We start from the raw sequence: 20,452 nt of genomic DNA on the forward strand, positions 1-20,452 counted from the left end.
TGTCTGTTGGCTGACAGAGGAGAAACTAAAAGGGAAAGAATTTGAGGAATGTTTTTGCACCAAGTTAATTTTCTGTTTATCCGAGCAATGGTGGGAATGAGGTCAGAGAGGAGGAGAGACAGAGATGAAACAGAAGTGGAGGAGAGCTGAAAGGGGTTAAACTCTGGGGGCGATGCGAGTAAATCAGTGAAGAAGTTTTGGGATATCTTGAAGACGAAAGTAGAGTGGTGGGGAGACGGCGAGAGAGTGGGATAAGAGAGGGATGTGACACATTTAGGTCACGCTGATGTAATGGCCATTCAGCTGAACAAGTGACAGAAACCTCAGGGAAGAGGAAAGGGAAGGACATAGTGGATACAAGTTAAAGACTGGAGCACAGAGATCATAGAGTACATGCTAGATGGACAGATGGAGTCGTGTGTGGAACAAGTTTTATTTTGAGCGCAGCAGTTTTGATCTATTATGTGATGTGTTTTCTTGAGTATATATATATTTAATGTGTTTTAAAGAAGTCACTTCTGTTCATCAAGGCTGCATTTATTTGACCAAAAATACCAAAAAATACAGTATAATTGTAAAATTGTATTAACATTTAAAATAATGGTTTTCTATTTTATTATGCTTTAAAATATAATTTATTTCTGTAATGCAAAGCTTGTTTGGAATCAATGTTGGAATCAGTTGTCCTGCTTAATATATATATATATATATATATATATATATATATATATATATATACAAAAAACTTGTGATACTTTATATATATATACAAAAAACTTGTGATACTTTAAAATAGATAAGCTAAAATAGAAATCTTATTAAAAATAGAAAATATCCTGCATTAAGAAATAACATTAATTTTTGCCATTATGTGTTTAAAAGACAAAAGCCTTCCAAAGACATAGTTGCATTATTGAAATGCTAAGAAAACACTTAAAATTTAAATGATTATTGTAAATAAAGAGGTCAAATACTGCTTTGCCTCTCAATTTTCTGTGTAATTATAGCCACCTGCCTAGTGACTGGTCTTTGTGTGAAGGGCCACAAAACTGGAAAACTTTCTGAATGTATATAAACAGTAGGCTATTTCAGAAAGGGTCATTTAAAAGATAAAAAACAAGGAATTAGGGAGAAATCAATAAATAATGAATCATCTATAGCTATCTGAATAATATGTAATCATGTTATCAATAAAAAAGTAACTGTAGTCTACACTTCAAGTATTTTAAAATGTGATTCAAACTAATTACAAGTACTTATTTTTTTTAATATGATTATGTAATCCAGATTACATGTAATCAGTTACAACCTAGCTCTTAGGAGAGAGAGAGAGAGAGAGAGCGAGAGAGAGAGAGAGTAGATATATATATATTATTTTATTCAATTTCTTTTTTTCACTTCACTAAACTTTAAGCATAAATGACTTAAGTATAAACTACAGATTTTAGTTAGAACTTTTATAAGAATTTCCTTTAAGCATAAACCTCACACCTTTTTATTAACTTATTTTATATAAAAACATTATCCTATTATGCATTTTTGCTGTCTGGTCAAGAGTAGCTTACAATTGCTTTCCATTTGCCAAATATGAATAAATATCTTAATAAAAGCTGCTAAAAATATTAATTATTGAATTATGAAGATTAAACACTAAAATATTAAATAAGTCTTTTAAATGCTACAAGTGAATTTGGGCATCACGTTGTAACGTTCAGTATAACGTTATACTTATATTAAGTATACGTATATACTTAATATACTTATTAAGTTAATATACTTATTACTTAATCTGTTATCAAGATTAAGTGAATGTTAGATGATGACAAATGTAATCTAAATGTAAAAAAAAAAAAAATTGTAGTAATATTTTCAGGACAAATGATATTAGATTTGAGACTAGTATGGGCGAGTTGTTCCCTAAAGAGCAAGTCTCAAAGGCCCACAGACATGTTCTTCTGCTTTGACCTCAGTTGTCCTTCAAGATTCTAGTCGATGAAGCATGACTGAGCAGATGAAACAATTAAACCTGCTCATCCACACATGAAAACTTACTTTGCATAGTGGACCGCTGAACGTGCATCTATTCATCCACTTGTGTCTAATATCAAATGTCATTTACAGAATCTTCCAGATTCTGGGAAGGCATATAAATAACCTTTTTTGTTAGATGCAGTGTTGTTGTTTTTTATAGGTGGAATGACTCATTCCCACTTTTGACATACTAATAAACTAAATCTCAGGCCTGAATGTATGATTTGATGTATTATTTATATCCACCATGTTGCTAAGGCCATTCAAATAGCATAAAACCGACTCTTGATTTCTGTCATTCAGTCCCTGGTGTATTCAGAGACATTTTAACTTGCATTTTGATCAGTGCAGTTTTTTGTGATTTCTCTAGAAAGGATGAAACCAAAATGTAACTGGTGACCACAGGGGTGTTTATAATTTGCTGAGAGTTTCCTTGTGTTACAAACATTATATTGGCACTATTACTATAAATAAATTCTTGTTGATAGTAGAGTAGTAGAAGTTTGCCTATTTGCTCATTTTCACAAGCTGCTCCAGTGCAGATTGAATGTTTTATTTTTAATGTTTTGTGAGGGGAAATCCCTGCCAAAGGAGTTGGCAATATGTGTTTTATTCTGTGTATGCATGATTTATTTTTTATCTTGCTCAAATCATGTGCTATTAAACGACTGTCCGCTACAGATGGGGCATCCAGGAGCTGTTAGTCACTAGTTTAGCTGTTCCTGATCTAATTAACAGAAAATGAGAGTATTGTGTAATGCCAGGAGCCAGCAGTGCATTACAAGCAAATAATATCACATTAAATGGGATAATTATGTAGATTAATTAGAGAGAAATGTATTTTCTTGGGTGGTTTCTACATGAGATATACACAGAGAGAAAGAGAACGAGAGAGCGAAACAGAGTACTGAATATGAAGTGCATACCTTTTTATGTCCTGATTTTGAAGTTGTGTGTGAGTCACTGTGTTTGTTGTTTGTGTGTTCATGCGCTTATGTGTGTTTGTGCATCTGTGCTTTAGTCAGAATGCTGCAAGCCAAATAAAGAGAATGAGAGCAACCAGAGGAAGAGAGACAGAGGGAGAAAAAGAGAGAGAGAGAGAAATTGGGTCAGCGATCTAAATACCAAGTAATATGTCAACGGCAAATTATACACTTCACCGAGGTCTCCCGCGCTCGCTGCCCATTTGCTTTTACATTTTCCCTTCATCTGCATCTTTTTCAATGTCTCTTTCACTTCTTCTCTGAATACAACTAATTTAATTTTTCATCAGTTTTGTATTTCTTTGAGCCGTGCTCTATTTAAACATGAGCAGCCCCTCCCCCACCAATGCCTAGTTTAATTCTCTCTTGATTTAACATAACACACACATAAACCAGCTTAAAACAGCATGCACTTTCAGTAAACTGATAATATAATATAATATAATATAATATAATATAATAGATATAATATAATATAATATAATATAATATAATATGATATGATATGATATGATATGATATGATATGATATGATATGATATGATATAATATAATATAATATAATATAATATAATATAATAATAGGAGGGAGAAAAAACTTTTAAATTATATATGTGTGTGTGTGTATATATATATATATATACAAACACACACACAATATAATATAAATATAAAAATATAATGTTTTAAAATATTTTGTATTGTTAAATTATGAAGTTATATTTGATTGTATAGTAAAATATATTATATATATATATATCATTTTTTTCTGGTAACGGAGCATATACTTGGGATACATATCAGAATCGGTTTGTTTTTATATTATATCTGACATTATAAATATTAGCAAGGATGCGTTAAAATAAAGTAGTTAAAAGTAATATATAATTACAAAACTAATTCATTTATAATTATATATTTCATAACATTTATCATTCAAGACATTTACAATATTAGAAAAGATTTATATTTTAAATGAATTCTAAGCTATTCTAAGTTATTTTAAGCTTTCTATTCATCCAAGAATCATGAAATAAAATACATCACAATTTAAAATGTTAAGCAGCACAACTGTTTATTGTAATATTATTTCACAAGATTATTGTTTGTACTGTATTTTAATCATGTGTGTGTGTGTCTGTGTTAGTGTACACACACACACACACACAAACAGTATATATGTCTCTGTGTGTGTGTGTGTGTGTGTGTGTGTGTGTGTGTGTGTGTGTGTGTGTGTGTGTGTGCGTTTGTGTGCGCGTGTGTGTGTGCTCTTGTTTTTGTAACATATCAGGACACAACTTTGTATAATGACATGGGTATGACACAGGTATTACAAGGAAGGGGTGACTTATGAGGACATAACCCATGTTCCCATTTTTCAAAACGCTTATAAATCATACAGAATGAGTTTTTTTGAGAAAGTAAAAATGCACAAAGTTTCCTGTGAGGGTTAGGGTTAGGTGTATGGTTGGTGAAGGGCCATAGAATATACAGTTTGTACAGTATAAAAACCATTACGCCTTTGGGATGTCCCCACTTTTCACAAAAAGTGTGTGTGTGTGTGTGTGTGTGTGTGTGTGTGTGTGTGTGTGTGTGTGTGTGTGTGTGTGTGTGTGTGTGTGTGTACATATACAGTACATGTATATATATGTCAGATATATAAGATTATCTAATTTGATAGAAAAATTGATAGAATTTGATACATTTGTAATAGAATCATCATTCTAGGATCAGCTTGATTTATCTGGCAGCATCCAAGCCACACAGTTTACCATGTGATGGAGAAGGACAAGCTGTAAACAACATTATTAAATATTTCAAACATTTACTGCCTCCACAGTGATTTCAGTCTCCTGACAACTCTAAACCCTTCATTCTCAACATTGCTTATAGCAGATTTCCTCAAGAAGAGCATTTTGTCATTGTTCACGATATGACAGTCTATGGATATGACACATAAATCTAACACATAGAAAATTACTGTATTTTTACTCTAACCCCAGACATGCATGTCATAAAAACAACTTTTGTGTCTTCTGATCAGCAACTGTATCAAACTGATGCCACCTCATTAATAAGATAAGAAATCTGGGCCAGTTATTAAATGTGTTAATTATTTTTATGAGGAAACTAGATGCCTTTTGGCTAAATAGTGGCCGTTAGAAAAGGAAATGAGACACTGATTAGCTGATAAGCGATCGAACAGGGAGTGTGAATAGAGGAACGAGACATTTAGAAAGGTGTAGGAGTTGTCTGAGGAGTGAAGAAGTTTTGTAGCTAAAACATGTCTTTTGTCACAGCTAGTGGAGAATACATTAGATAATAATCCAACCACATGAAAGATAGATGGACAATGCTCACTTTCTTTTCTCTCACTTTGCCCATCTTTCATTCGCTCCTTCTCACTTCTCACAGTAGTGTTAAGAAGCAAATATCAAATCTGACAGACAAGCAAGAACATAAAAATCCTTTTTAGCTTTCTGAAAACTTAAATCTCTTTTTCCCCTCTCTCTCTATCTGCCATTGAAGTGCTTTTAATGTGTTATAGGAGTCTGAGCTGTCTACTCACTTGAGAGCAGAGGACAAGAATGAAACGGCAACCCTTAACTCTATCAACTGTAATTATGTTAAAGTATTACAGTGTCACAGGATTTCTGTGACAAAGTACTTCAACAGATCACAGCATTCCTGTCACAAGTGTCATAATACAAGCTTTTCTGTGGCTCAGCAGTTATATTGTTTGATAAGCATGATTCACTTAGACATTTCAGTGTGGGTTATCCAAACATATTGATTCCCCAATGTACCTCATTTCCATTTGTTGTGGTTTGTTTTGTAACCACACAGATGAAAGGATGGAGTTCGTTGCTGAGCTTCAAGCTGGGTAACAATCGATCTCCGATGAAAGGTTGACATGTTTCACAGCTGCCGAGCATATCATTATATCCAATTGCAAGAATCCAATAAGGCAGTGTTTTCTTGCAAATGACTCAAATTAACAGCCAATCAGAAATCTCAGGGTCATAACAATTATATCACTGGGTGGTGAGTGGGTCTGACAGCTTGATATCTATGTCTTTTATTTATGTGGCATGATACAAAACTAGAAGCGATTTCCCACAGGATTACATTCTGTCAGGATAACAACAATCAAGCCGAGCGATTTCACTCTAACAATGTTTTTGCTCTTTGTTTTCTCAGTAATTAAACATCTGACTAAATAAATCAAGTGCCTGAGAGAACAGTAAGACTTGCTAATTAAATTTGCACCCACTAATTGAGTGTGTTTAAAACATTTTTTTTTTCAGTTCTCTTCAGCAACAGTTTACGTTTCATTTGCCAGTCACTGAATCCAGTTGGATCATTACATTCCCCTTCTGTACTCGGCATCCCATTCCTGGTGTAATTGACAGAATTCCAAAGCAGGAATCTGAGACTTTCCAAACAGCTTGAGTACATCTTGTGCCATAATTATAATTTTTTTCTTTTCTCTCCTTTCAATAGCGTGCTCAATGGGGTCCTATAAACCAGTAGCTGGCTCAGTTTCATGCACAGAGTGCCCAGCTAACAGCAGAACCAGTTCAGAAGGGTCTAAACTTTGTGAATGTCGGAGTGGTTACTATCGCGCGCACACTGATGCCAACACCACCGCCTGCACAAGTAAGAGCGCAACTAGCTATTTATAAGATAATAAGACAATGAACAAACAATCATTGTAAATATACTATCAGAAAAACACAACCTGTCCTCCAACCAATACGCTTGTATAGGTCGTTTGTCCAAATCCCTGAAATACGACCCATCAGAGCGTATACTACAATTGCGCCCATATCGGCAAAAGGTCGTTTTCATATTAATGTTTTGTACTCTTTTATTTGCCCTCTGGTTTGCGTTTCGTGTAGCTCAGTTAGTAGATTATTGTGTTTACCTTGATATGTAATCATGCTATCATGGGTTCAATCCCAGGGAACGGACGTGCACGAAAATGTATATGCTCAATAAATCATAATTTAACATAATTTCTGTGAGGGTTAGGTTTAGGGGTGGGGTTAGGTGTGGTCATTCGAACGAATAAGCCACCTAGTAAAATATGTAGGAAATACTGTGAGATCGGTGTAAAACATACGCCCACACATTGCATTTAAATAAACGTACGTTTTGATTGGTAATGACGTTATACGTCAATTCATGACGACAGACGCAACGCGATACTGACATTATTTTTACGCCCGCTAGAGGGCGCTTAACTTTAAAACGTAAATATAGGTCGTAATAAATGCTTGCACAAACGACCTATATGGTCGTTTTTTGTTGGAGGACAGGCTCGAAAAACATTGTGCAAACTTGCCTTAGGCATACATCAGCTTGTCACTGGGGCAGTACCCTTAAATGGACAACTTTGCACCTTAAGTTACTCCCATAATTCACACAAATTAATTTAGAATTCATTTACTAATGAAACTGACACAAAATATTAATTACATTTTTTTTTAATTTGAAAAGATTTCCCTTTTCTTTGTCATGGACACATTTGCCATCAACCCCAATATTAACCAAATCCCTCCAATGTTTAAATTTCTGTTCTCATTCTAGTTTATAGAGGCTAATCATTAGACGGTTTAGGAGCTGGTGAGTGCTAATGGTGCTTGTGAATAACCTCAGGTTTTCTTTCTCAGGCCCTCCATCAGCACCGGTGTCTCTGTCATGGGAGTATGAGAGTTCGGAGGGTGGGGTGTCGTTGCGCTGGAGACCTCCTGCAGACATGGGTGGACGAAGTGAAGTGTGGTATGGGGTGGTGTGTCGAATCTGCCCCTCTGCCACTAACACGCCACCAAGCGTGTGTTCCTGGTGTGGAGATACTGTCACTTTTTCCCCCTCTCAAACTGGCTTAAAGCAGTCAAGGGTCACCCTAAAAAACCTGCTTACTAGGGTCACCTACCTCATACAGGTAACCACTTTGTTCATATAGAGTCTCATAGTGGAATAACATTATAGAATAACAGGATTCAGTTGTTGGAAAAAAAAAAAAAGTGTTTCACAGTGAATATTTTGCATACTGAAGAAAAGAGAGCATCATATAAAAGAGACTGGGGCAAGTTTTCACAAGGGGAAAATGTTTGATAAATTTATAAATTTATATGAATTTATATAAATATATAATCATCTCTCTCTCTATATATACATATATATATATATATATACATATATATATATATATATATATATATATATATATATATATATATATATATATATATATATATATATATATATATACAGTATTTATGGATGCTACAATAATTGCTTCGTCAAATTTCGTCAACCCTACTATATATATATATATATATATATATAAATTAAATTATGCATTAAGAAGACGCTTTTATCCAAAGCGACTTACAGTGCATTCAGGCTATCAATTTTTACCTATCATGTAAAAATATATACATTTATATATATATATATATTCTGGCATCATTTTGCTAGCGGTAGACTATGTTAACACGCTATCAAGAACAATAAGATACATTCGATGTGAAATTATGACAATATAAATATATTAATATGCGATTAATCATGATTAATTAGAGAAAAAGTGTGATTAATCCTTTTTTTTACTTAATTGACAGGACAGTTGTGACAACTTTCCACGCTATTGAAGGTTGTTTTTTAAAATAAGTCAATTAAATGTTTTTTTTTTTTTCGTTCTCAATTATTGCAAACATGCGTAACAGCCAAAACGTTAATGTACACTAATATTCAAAAGTTTGGGGTCAGTACGATTTTTTTAATAATAAATTGCAATAATATTTTGTTGTTGTAATACATTTTATACGTAATATTTATTTATTGTAATAAATATTTGTAATTGTAATAAATTGTAATATTAATGTGATCCTGTGAACTTTCCATTCATCAGAGAATCTTGAAATAAAATGTATTATGGTTTCCACACACACAAAATAACAGTTTTTATTAACAATAAGAAGAAATGTTTCTTGTGCAGAAAATCTTCATATTAAATGATTTTTTTATTTTTTTATTTTGGAACACAAATGCAGACTTTTTGAGCATAGAAAGGTTTTATTTATTTTCTTTACTTTTTTCCAGAAACATCTTACCAAACCCAAATTTGAACAGTAGCGTGAGTTCCCATACAGAAACCTACCCTGAGAAATTTTTATAAAAGTAAAAAGTGTGATAACCAGCCCTGGTCTCTGCTCCCATAAGATGCTCATTATTATACTTTAATGCAGCTTATGTGCATGGAAGAGCATAGCTGCAATATGAGCTCTGGTTTTACAGGTTCAAGCAATAAACGAAGTGTCAACGCTCAGCCCTTTTCCACCTCAGTTCGCCAGCATCAACTTCACCACCAGCCAGTCAGGTACAAGAAAAGCAAATGTATCCTGGGACTATCCACAATATGTGTTTGCACCAAACTGTTTGCTCAGTGTATCTATGTCTTTCTGCGTCTGTCTCCTGCCATCACTGTCTAGTCGTCCTCCACGCCTGTCTTTCCGCTTCCTCTCCCCTTGGGTCTGTCCATCCATCTCTCTCTTCCGTTCATAATTTTTTCTTCATCTGCTATCTGGACCCAGGTGGCTTTGGGTCACGATATACTGTCATTTCATATAATGGTCAAGAAAGCAGCATGAGAGACGGAGAGAGAGATGGAGAATGGAGGGTGGATAATCAATGTGGCAGCCCACAGAAACTTTGGAAAAGGCGCAATTCAGACCCCCCCCCCCCCCTCTCTCTCTCTCCTGCTGTCTCTCTCTCTCCCTTCTATCTATAGCAGTAAATCAATCTCAGATGGATTCTGCAGATATATGACTAGTTTAGATAACTAGCATTATTTAAGCTTTGTGTGCTGCTGATTGAACAGGCACAGGATAGGAGTCACCTATCCATGTGCTTCCTCATGACTGATTAACAGACAGAGACATCATTTGAGATGAAGGGGGTCAGGGGGCTAGCAAGAGGAGAATGATTAACTCATGACCTCATTAACACTGATGAGGTTTCAGCAATGTCTAACTAACCGTCAAGCATGCACCAAAGCATAATGCAAATGTCTTATTTAGGCCTACATGAGAATCCAAGCATGTATTGTAGTTCTTAACATTTACAAAAAACGAAGCATTTGTGATGGTTTTAAATATCTAAAAGTAGTTGCTTATTATGAAGTTATGAGCCCCCGTGTGGTCACACGTATAATTACATGTTTGTGTCTCAGTGCCTTCTGAGGTGCCCATGCTGCACCAGTTGAACAGAGTTCATGACTCCATCACACTGTCCTGGCCTCAGCCTGGCCGGCCCAACGGGGACATCCTGGAATACCAGCTCCGGTACTATGACAAGGTCATTACTGTTATTTATGCTAAATATTAAAGCAGGGGTGTCAAACTCAGCTCCTGGAGGGCCATAGTTCTGCTCCAACATGTCACCTACCTTTAGATTTCAAGTAGTAGGTCTACTGGTTCAAGTGTTTAATTAGAGCTGGAGCTAAACTCTCTTGACATCCCAGTTTTAAAGGAATCTTTCATCAGAATAACTGTGAATACCTGCATGAAAAAGTGTAATCTGATCACAAAGCTAAATCTATTAAACATATTTATTTATTTTGTAATTGCAATGAAGCTGAATTAAAATGTAATTATTAAATGAAAAATTGCACACTCAAAACACTTAAAAATGTCAAATGAACTGAAATAAGTTTAAGTTAAAGTATTACAATAATACTATATAAAACAATACTACAACATCATAACCAATATGATGGTGAGTAAATGCTTTTCATTTTTAGATGTGCTATCCGTTTATAATTGCACAAAAAAGCCTTTTTCGAAATGACTAATGATGTTATTGTTAACTAAGGATATTAAACTATTAAAATAGTATTAAATATATATTTTTTATTGAAATAAAGCTGAAATAAAATATAAATATTAGATGAACTTACGCAAGCGTTTTAAAGTTACCTTCGCAACTAGCGAAAACAAGTTTAAGTACTAAAATTACTTTAACTCAAATTAAATAGAATAGAAAATTGCTAAATAGAAAAATAACAATAATAAAATGACAAAACCACATAATAAAATTACTAAAATGTAAACTAAAATGAACATGAAAACAAGTACTATAATAGTTTATAAATAATAACACTGGAAATGGCATGAGAGTAAATAATGATGTAATTTTCTAAATAAAAATATAAAAAAAAATAGTAATAAAAATGACAAAAGTACATAAAAAATTACTAAAACATGATCAAGAATTAAAATGAAAACAAAAATGCTGATAGTATATAAATAGTACTGAAATAGCACTGGGAACAACCTGAGTAAACGATGACATAATTTCCCTTTTTAGGTGAACTGTCCCTTTACATCAATATAAAACATTGTGTAATCATTGTGGAAACGGATATTGTCTGGTCATCACAGAGATGGTGCTTTGTCTCTCTGGTAGGGGTCTGATGAGGACAGTGCTATGAGCGTGTTCAGTGAAACCAACACAGTGACGGTTGGAGGTCTGATTCCAGGCTCCATCTACGCCTTCCAGATCCGTGCCCGAAATGAGAGAGGTTACGGACCCTACAGCCACACCATTTACTTCAGCACTCTAGCAATGGGTAGGCCAAGAACACAACAGAAAATGTCACACATAATTAATCATTCTAGCCAACATATGCAAGCATATTCATAGGCTATTAAGTTTGCAGTCTCTTTACATTTTCAGTTTTAGGTATAATAAGAGATGCAATTTCTCTTTACTAATGCTCCAGTACTAAATGCCACTTGTTCAGCAATCAAAGGACAAATGCATATGTAAATATACCCTAATTCAGAGATTTCTAACTTTTTTGTCAGACAAACTCCGACAAATTATTTGCTTAAAGTATCCCCATAACAAAATGAACACATTTTGCAACATCCTCTTGTGTAATTTAAGTAATTTAATATATTTTTTTAATAAAATGTTTATATTTTGACAATAGTTGTCAAATGTGGTCAGTAAAAGGTTTTTTTTTTTTTAAGAAATTACAGTAACACTTTATTTTACAGTAGCCTACGTGTACTTACAGTACTTGCAGTGTATTTACCTAAGAAATTTCTGGCAATACAAGGTAACTTCATGAGGTAGGGTTAGGTTTATTGGTAGGCTCAGGGTTAGTACCTAGTTATTACATAGTTATTGTAATTACTATAATAAGTACATAGTATATGTATATTTATAACTTACAGTTTCTACAAAAACTAAGCAGCACAAATATTTTCAACATTGATAATAATAACAAAAGTCTTTTGAGCACCAAATCAGCATATTAGAATGATTTCTGAAGCATCATGTGACACTGAAGACTGGAGAAATTATATTTAAAAAATCAGCTTTGCCATCACATGTACACACTTTTATTTGAAATTGTAAAAACACTTCACATATTACTGTTTTTATGTTATGTTTTATTAAATAAGTGCAACTTTGGTGAGCTAAAGATACTTTCAAAAAACATACCGGTCTCAAATTCTGAACAGTTGTGTGAATCTAATATTTTTATTTTCAAATTATTTCATTTAATTTGGTATTGCCATTTTTTTTTTTCACTTTGTAGAGGAACAGTCAAAGCAGATTCAAAATCGCCTGCCTCTTATGATTGGATCAGTAATGGGCGGAGCAGCATTTCTATTGGTTGTGATCGCGATCATTATTGTGTTTGTGTTTCGAAGGTATGTACATCAAAACTCTTCATCTCAGCTATTATGTGATATATATATAGATAACAAAGAGAGACCTGTTTTACTGCATGTAAAAGAATAAAAGAGCATCACTGTTATTGTGTCTTTGCCACTAGTAAAAGGAGAGAAAGCCCTTACAGCGACAGACTTCAGAGATACATCAGCAACAGAGGTGAACTGCAGTGCATATTTGTCTACATTTCTCCAACAGTCACTACATGTACATTATATTTTCATCTTCTAAAGCGGGCTGTATTCAGACTACTTAGTAATTATTGCTTATATGTAATAACTATGATTCAGTAAAGTACTATGTCTACACCGCAATTAAGAGGGGTTTGTGAGAATTTAGCTATTTTGACAAAGGATGATAAATGAGCTGTGTCAGTAGTTTCTGACTGTGGTTTACATATTTGTGGTTTTACTTTATTCCGCCTGAAACCTTGAGCTGCATGTCTGTGACAACCAGTCATTAGGTGGTCTGTGTGGATTTTGTTACTCATTCAGGTGGGGTGAAATATTACGTAGACCCCTCCACTTATGAAGACCCCAGTGAGGCAGTCAAAGAGTTTGCACGAGAAATCGACCCTGCTCACATAAAGATCGAAGAGGTCATTGGTGCTGGTTAGTACATGTGTTGAACGTTTGTCACTTCTTCAGAGGCAAGATAACATTAGCTTGACACAAAGTGTATAAATCAGATAAAACAAGCATTAGCGATTAAAAAAAAAAATTCTGTAATGATTGGATTTCTCTTTCTAGCTCAGTTTGGGGAGGTGTCCCGTGGCCGGTACAGGCCATTAGGTCGTAGAGAGATGCTGGTCGCGGTTAAGACTTTACGTTGGGGAGTGACAGACCATGAGAAGAACGTGTTTCTCAGTGAGGCCGGAGTACTTGGCCAGTTTGACCACCCTAATGTACTGAAACTGGAAGGTGTGATCACTCACACACCTCCTCAACGCATTATCACAGAGTTTATGGAGAATGGCCCCATGGATGCCTTTCTCAGAGTAAGAACAAAATACATGATGTTAAGTTCTATTAAATTGTCTATATATATATATATATATAAATGAAATAAATATTATTCTTTATTGTATTATTATGTATTATTTTAAAAAGAACCAGGTGAAAGTTAAGTTGAATTATCACAGTTTATGGCTTTGTAAGTTTTTTTTTTTTTTTTTTTAAGGAAAACGAGGATCAGTTCAGCGTCTTGCAGCTGGTAGGAATGGTGAGAGGTGTTGGAGCCGGAATGCGATATCTTTCAGAGAGGAATTTTGTCCATCGTGACCTCGCTGCCCGGAACGTTCTGGTGAATTCAAACCTGGTTTGTAAGGTGTCTGACTTCGGCCTGTCCCGTTTAATGAGGGGTCTGGACCACAACATGCCCACCTACACTGCATCACTGGTGCGTTATAGGAAGATTTCTGTAAATGTAAAAACGCTGCTCGTGTTTAAATGGATGTATGTCAATTAATTTTATTTTTTAAGTTCTTTTCATTCTTACTTTGATGAGATTTTTTGAGGCCTAGACATCTTTGTTAATTTGTATCGTCATTGCGTTTGATTGAATTATTCCCTCTGTCTTTCAGGGCAGTAAGATCCCTGTGCGGTGGACAGCTCCTGAAGCTTTCCAGCATCGTAAATTCAGTTCAGCGAGTGACGTCTGGAGTTTTGGGATACTCATGTGGGAGGTCATGTCATATGGAGAACGTCCATACTGGGACATGAGTAACCAAGAGGTGAGCATTATTCATTTTACAGCCACACGTGCTTTACATCCCATGCAGTCACAAAGCAATTAAATGAACCTAATGTACACTAGAGGGAGCTATTAGAATGTTTTATGCTTAGTTGCATTGCATAGAGTTTTTTTGAACATTTATTAACCGAAATCATGTGAAGTGAATGATGCAGTCCAGTAAAAAAAAAAAAAAAAAACACTGGTATAATATAAAACTTTTGCATTGTGCAAACATCTTACTAAATTATTTTTTAGTACTTTAGTAATTAGTACTTTAGTACTTTTTAGTAATTTAATACTTATTCCTCTTTTCTTTTTTTTCTTTTAATTTATGTTTTTCAGTTCCTTTTTCCTCCAAATCTCTTTTCCACTCCCTTCTTTAGTATTTCTCTGACTCATACATTTATACACTTCACTAAGATACAAACTTACACATGTACACACTGTAATTTAAATACGGGAGTGAATCCCTTAAATTATCATTCCGCTTGTGTACAAAAAATAAAATACTACCGAAATTGTGATGATTGACAGCTTGATAACCATAGCAACATTCTGGTATCTTGCATAATTGATATTGGCTTTTTTTTTTTTACCACAGTTATATTAAAACAACCAAAGACATGTTATGTTCTTCACTTAGGTGCTTGAGTGATTGAAGAAGGCTGTAGAATGTGTTTGTATCTTACCTGCAGTGTGTACTTGGCAGTGCAAGTGTCATCTCTCTTCCCTAATTATCCTCTCACTCTTTTTTTCTAGGTGATGAAGGCAGTGGTTGATCAGTACCGTTTACCTGCTCCAAACGGTTGTCCTCCAGCTCTTCACTCTCTGATGCTCCAGTGCTGGCAGGCCAACAGACAGGACAGGCCAGCATTTGATTCTCTTCTGTCGTCCCTCGACCGACTCATACGCCACCCTGCCTCCCTAAAGGCCGAACACAGCCGGTGAGTTACTTAAAACTAAGTTTACCAGATTATATTAACAGTTAATATTGTGTTTGATCTTTTCAAATATTCTCCTCTCTCTTAGTCCCAGCCAGCCACTCTTAAGCCCCGCCCCTACTGACCTCTCAACAGTGACAACAGTCGGTGATTGGCTGACAGCTCTAAAGATGGACCGGTATAAAGATGCGTTTGAGAGAGCACAGTACCACAGTCTGGAGGGAGTGAGCATGCTCACAATGGAGTAAGTTAAAACACACTTTTCACAGTAGTTTGTCCAACATATACATATGTCACAGAAGAATTTCTTTCTTTTTCAAAAACAAATAAAAATTCTTGCCACAGACTCATTCCTGCCACGACCTTAAATTATGTATTGTGTTGTTTAATAGCATTCTCTAATCTAATGGACAACTGTGATATTTTTGGAATAAAATAGCCAACTTTTTTTTTCCTGCCATGGCTAATTTCACAGCTAGCATTTTATACATTGTAAATACCTCGAAATTAAAAAATATTTTCAGACTTCTTGAATAATTTCTTTCTTTCTTTCTTTTTTATTTTTCACACATCGCATCTCATATTTCATACCTGCTGTCTCTTTAGTAAACAAGTACAACTATTTCTCAAGAAGCCTCTTACGGTCAACAAGGCTGCATTTGTTTGAACAGAAACACATCAAAAACAGTAATATTGTGAAATATTATTGAAATTTTGTGAAAACTGTGATTTTTTTTTTTATTCTAAAGAACAGAATTTGTATTTATATTTATTTTGTACTTTATATAATTTTTATATATATATATATATATATATTCCTGTGATGCAAATCTGTCTTCAGTGTCACGTAATCCTACTTAAATCATTCTAATATTCTGATTTGAAAAAAACATTTATTATTATCAATGTTGAAAAACAGTTGTGCTGCCTAATATTTTTGTGAAAACTATAATAATTTTTGTAAGTTTCTTAAATAAATATAAAGTTCAATGGGAACAGCATTTTATTTCGTTCTTTGTTTAGATTTGTTTTAAAATGTAAGTAGTTGTATTTTTTTTATTAAAAATATTATTTTATTTGTATTATAAAGGTCTGGGTTATCTGTTAGTCATATATATTAGGCTAACCAACAGGACCGCCGCTCACTACACGCAGAGTGCTGTTTGCGTAGGGCACCATCCCAGCAGCTCAAAAAAAAAAAACTTTCGTATTATTATATATGAACATATACGTAAATAAACATTAACACTTATACATAATTATAAAAAAAATGCGTTTTACGGAGAAGACAGCTAGACAGGCCCGCATCCGTGCACGCGCTCACCTCATGTTTGAGGCTGACTGCATGGAATCATAACATAGCTAACTGATGAACACTATGCACGGGAAAAGACAACAGTAGGCCGGTAGCATTATTCGTCAAAATACCGGCGAGAAAAAGAAAAAGCCCAAGATGAGGCCCGTGCATCGCTTTTAGGTATGTTTAATAATCCTGTGAAACTTTTTTGGATGTTGATAACATTAAGTCAATAACGCGCTTCTGCCTTAATATTCTTGAGTTTCCATGTTCCCTTCCGAAAATTAACCATTATTTTACTACGAAAAAATATTTTCTGATAATATTTTTTGTGGTAATAAAAACAGACCTAAGTTCTCTTACAACCTTTAAAAAATGCCATAAAATGCATTATATAAAAAAATGAGACAATAATGATTGTTTAATTAATAATAATTGTGTGGTTTCACTGAATAACACTGTTAAAATACATAATGTAATACAAATAATCAATTTATGTACATTACATAGGCTATTATTACAAATGTCCGCAAAGGGCGCCAAAGGTAACACTTACAGGATGATCAAATCCTTGGTTAATATTGACCAAACATTTAATTCAAATATCCACTTAATCTTTCATTTTTGGGTACCTTTTTGCGATGCTAGAAATGCTTCAACAAAAACGTGTGGACATCACAACAATCCTTGTTTTCAAAGTAAATTGTTCTTTTGTGTCATCACTGAATGCTTGAGACTATAAAATCAATCAGACAACATTAGTAAATCATAGCCATAGGTGACCGTCTAGCTACAATTGTAATTTGTAAACAATAAAATGTGATAACATTTTATATATATATATATATATATTTATATATATATATATATATATATAAATTTCCATAATTTGGGGAGGGGGCACAACAATACAATTCTGCTTAGGGCACCCATTTGGCCAGCAGTGGCCCTGCTAACCAATAAGATCTATCTATTTCAGTTGAAGAAATGTTCATTTACAAACATATTTCTGTGTGAGTGCAGTGAATATAATGCATCGCTTTTCTCTCAGGGATGTTCAGGCTCTAGGAGTGAATCTGCTCGGCCATCAGCGGAAGATCGTAAATGCAGCTAAACAGCTCAGGACACACCTTACTCAGGGACATGTGGAGGTTTGATGCTTCCCATCTTGTGTTGGCACAGCAGTGCATGCTGGGAGAGCTAGTCCACAGCCTGTCGCAGCCCACAAGAACAATGGAATAGAGATGAGGATGACAAAAAGAGCCTTGAGTGAAGAGGAAGAGTTTTATTATGGATTATTTGCTCATCTATCCCACCCTTTCTTGCTGAACTGTTGTCTTCTATATTCTTCTTTCACTTACTCCCTCCTTCAGTGTTGCACTACCTCTCACTTTTTATCAGTTTATTAATTACTGGCATTCAGGATGAACTTGAGCCTTAAGAACACTCCTTCACAATCAGTTGCAAGGACAATCAGAGACTTTAAATGAACAGTAACTGACTGTTATGTATTTGTTGGCACGTGTGGTCAAGGGCACTAGATGTTTTAGTTTTAATTACACAACCAAACAACAGTCATATTGAACAAAAACCACCACAAGTACACGGCTAAAAGTCCTGTTTTTAATCAGTATTTTGCCTTGTTTTCCAGTAAAAAATATCTAAACTATGCTGAGAGCTTATCAGGTTTGTTTAAGAATGTGTAAATATTGTTTTCAGAAAATACATGCTACCATTCAAAGGTTTGGGTTCAGAGAGATTTAAATATTTATGAAAGAAGTATCAAAGCTGCATTGATTTGATGAAAAAATACAGTAATATTGTGAAATATAATTACAATTTAAAATAAAAGCTGAATTTTCAGCATCATTACTCCAGTGTCACATGATCCTTCAGAAATCATTCTAATATGCTGATTTGGTAATCCAGAAACATATCAATGTTGAAAACAGCTATGATGCCTAATATTTTTGTTAAAACTGATTTTTTTCTAGATATTTGGATGAATAAAAAGTTCAAAAGAAGAATATTTCATATATATGATTTTTTTTTTTGTAACAATTTAAAATTCTTTGCTTTTGAATATTAAAAAAGTATTTATTTCTTTCAAAAAAAAATCTTGCTGGCCCTAACTTTTCAACAGTATATATATCGGCAGTGGTGCAAGTAGAATAAAAGGAATATTTGTATAAATAATAAATACATCATAAAATGCAATTTTGCTTTTTGAGTACTTTTTTGTTGTTATATGGATGTTGTTTCTACTGGAAAACAAGACACAAATAATTAACATTAAAATATTTTTGCACTATGCTTTATGTACAGATTTATGAAGTATTGTATAATCATACAATGCTTACGGCGGAGACTCAAATGGTGAAGTTTTTTGCATTTTGTGAGTTTCAGTCATACATTGCAGCCACGATAGTTCACTGCTTACCTGTGACTGAGACCTGTGATGTTCCATCATCTCACCTGTGACCATCACTTCACATACAAAAGCACATCTATGCTACTGTGAGCCAGTTTCCCTCCACCGATCCTAGTCCTGTCCACTAGCAGTTGTGTTCCTGTAAATACTAGTTCACCCCTGAAACAATGTAGCATAAAGTCACACTGTAAAATATGAGCATTGTGAAATAGGTGTTGCAGCAAATATGATTACAATTGCTGGGTGAAGGGAGAGAGATGTATATATATTGTGTGTGTGTGTGTGTGTGTGTGTGTGTGTGTGTGTGTGTGTGTGTGTGACAGATTTTACAGTACAGGTGTAACTGTTTGGTGCTGCTGAAAAAAAAAAGTGTAGGTTTGGATGTGTGAATGGATTTCTGTGTAAAAAAAACATGTAAAAAGGGAGTGTATGATCAAGTGGATGTATATTTGAATCTGTTTGGTTGTACAGTTGTTCACCACTGTTCCACTACTGTCCAAATTTGTAAAATATATATGATTTTGTTTAAAGATGCCTACTGTGTTTATTTACATCTTGAAACACAAAAAAAAGTCAGTACTCGTCACATTGCTGAAATGTCCTTTCTTATTTCCCATGAACAACACAGCTAAACGGTGTCGGACACTGATCAGCGTACGTCAGCTTTAATCACGAGATTCTCACCATGAGATCAGAGTATGATCTGATGATGGGGGTGATGAGCACAAACCCCACATTCACTAAATAACTATTTTAAATGAAAATGTAAATTATATAAAATTCAAGGCATTGATGTTTGCCTACAAAACTACCACTGGCTCTGCACCCATTTACCTAAATTTGTTACTTCAGACTTATGTGCCCTCTAGAAGCTTGCGTTCTGCAAAAAAAAACGTCGCTTGATTGTGCCATCCCAAAGAAGCACAAAAGTCACTTTTACGGACTTTTAAATTAAATGTTCCCTCCTGGTGGAATGACCTCCCCAACTCAATCCGAGCAGCTGAGTCCTTAGTCATCTTCAAGAATCGGCTGAAAACACATCTCTTCCAACTTTATTTGACCCTCTAACTTTAACACTCACTATTCTAATTCTATTCTTAAAAAAAAAAATCGAACTACCTTTCTAATCTTTTTGTATTCTATTTTCTTTTCATTTATTATGCTATTGTATGTGTGTGTGTGTGTGTGTGTAAAGACCTCTAACACTAGCTTGCTCTATTCTTTTTTTTATTCTATCTGTTTTCTTTTTATTTATTATATTATTTAAAATCCCATGCTA

General features: G+C 34.3%; 1 protein-coding gene across 1 annotated transcript in view; it reads left to right on the plus strand.

The window, feature by feature from the left end:
* LOC132102906 (ephrin type-B receptor 5-like) overlaps positions 1 to 18,615 on the plus strand; it is a 46,175-nt gene extending 27,560 nt beyond the window's left edge. The window contains exons 6-19 of the mRNA XM_059507622.1: positions 6,519 to 6,674; positions 7,691 to 7,962; positions 9,321 to 9,402; positions 10,255 to 10,379; positions 11,490 to 11,652; positions 12,634 to 12,748; positions 12,874 to 12,929; positions 13,265 to 13,381; positions 13,520 to 13,767; positions 13,950 to 14,168; positions 14,353 to 14,502; positions 15,264 to 15,448; positions 15,534 to 15,689; positions 17,794 to 18,615. Coding sequence (XP_059363605.1) covers positions 6,519 to 6,674; positions 7,691 to 7,962; positions 9,321 to 9,402; positions 10,255 to 10,379; positions 11,490 to 11,652; positions 12,634 to 12,748; positions 12,874 to 12,929; positions 13,265 to 13,381; positions 13,520 to 13,767; positions 13,950 to 14,168; positions 14,353 to 14,502; positions 15,264 to 15,448; positions 15,534 to 15,689; positions 17,794 to 17,899 — 2,150 coding nt within the window. The 3' untranslated portion in view covers positions 17,900 to 18,615. The remainder of the gene's footprint in view (positions 1 to 6,518; positions 6,675 to 7,690; positions 7,963 to 9,320; positions 9,403 to 10,254; positions 10,380 to 11,489; positions 11,653 to 12,633; positions 12,749 to 12,873; positions 12,930 to 13,264; positions 13,382 to 13,519; positions 13,768 to 13,949; positions 14,169 to 14,352; positions 14,503 to 15,263; positions 15,449 to 15,533; positions 15,690 to 17,793) is intronic.
* The last annotated feature ends 1,837 nt before the right edge of the window (positions 18,616 to 20,452 follow it).

Source organism: Carassius carassius, chromosome 24 (genome assembly GCF_963082965.1).
Source record: "Carassius carassius chromosome 24, fCarCar2.1, whole genome shotgun sequence".
NCBI lineage: Eukaryota > Metazoa > Chordata > Actinopteri > Cypriniformes > Cyprinidae > Carassius > Carassius carassius.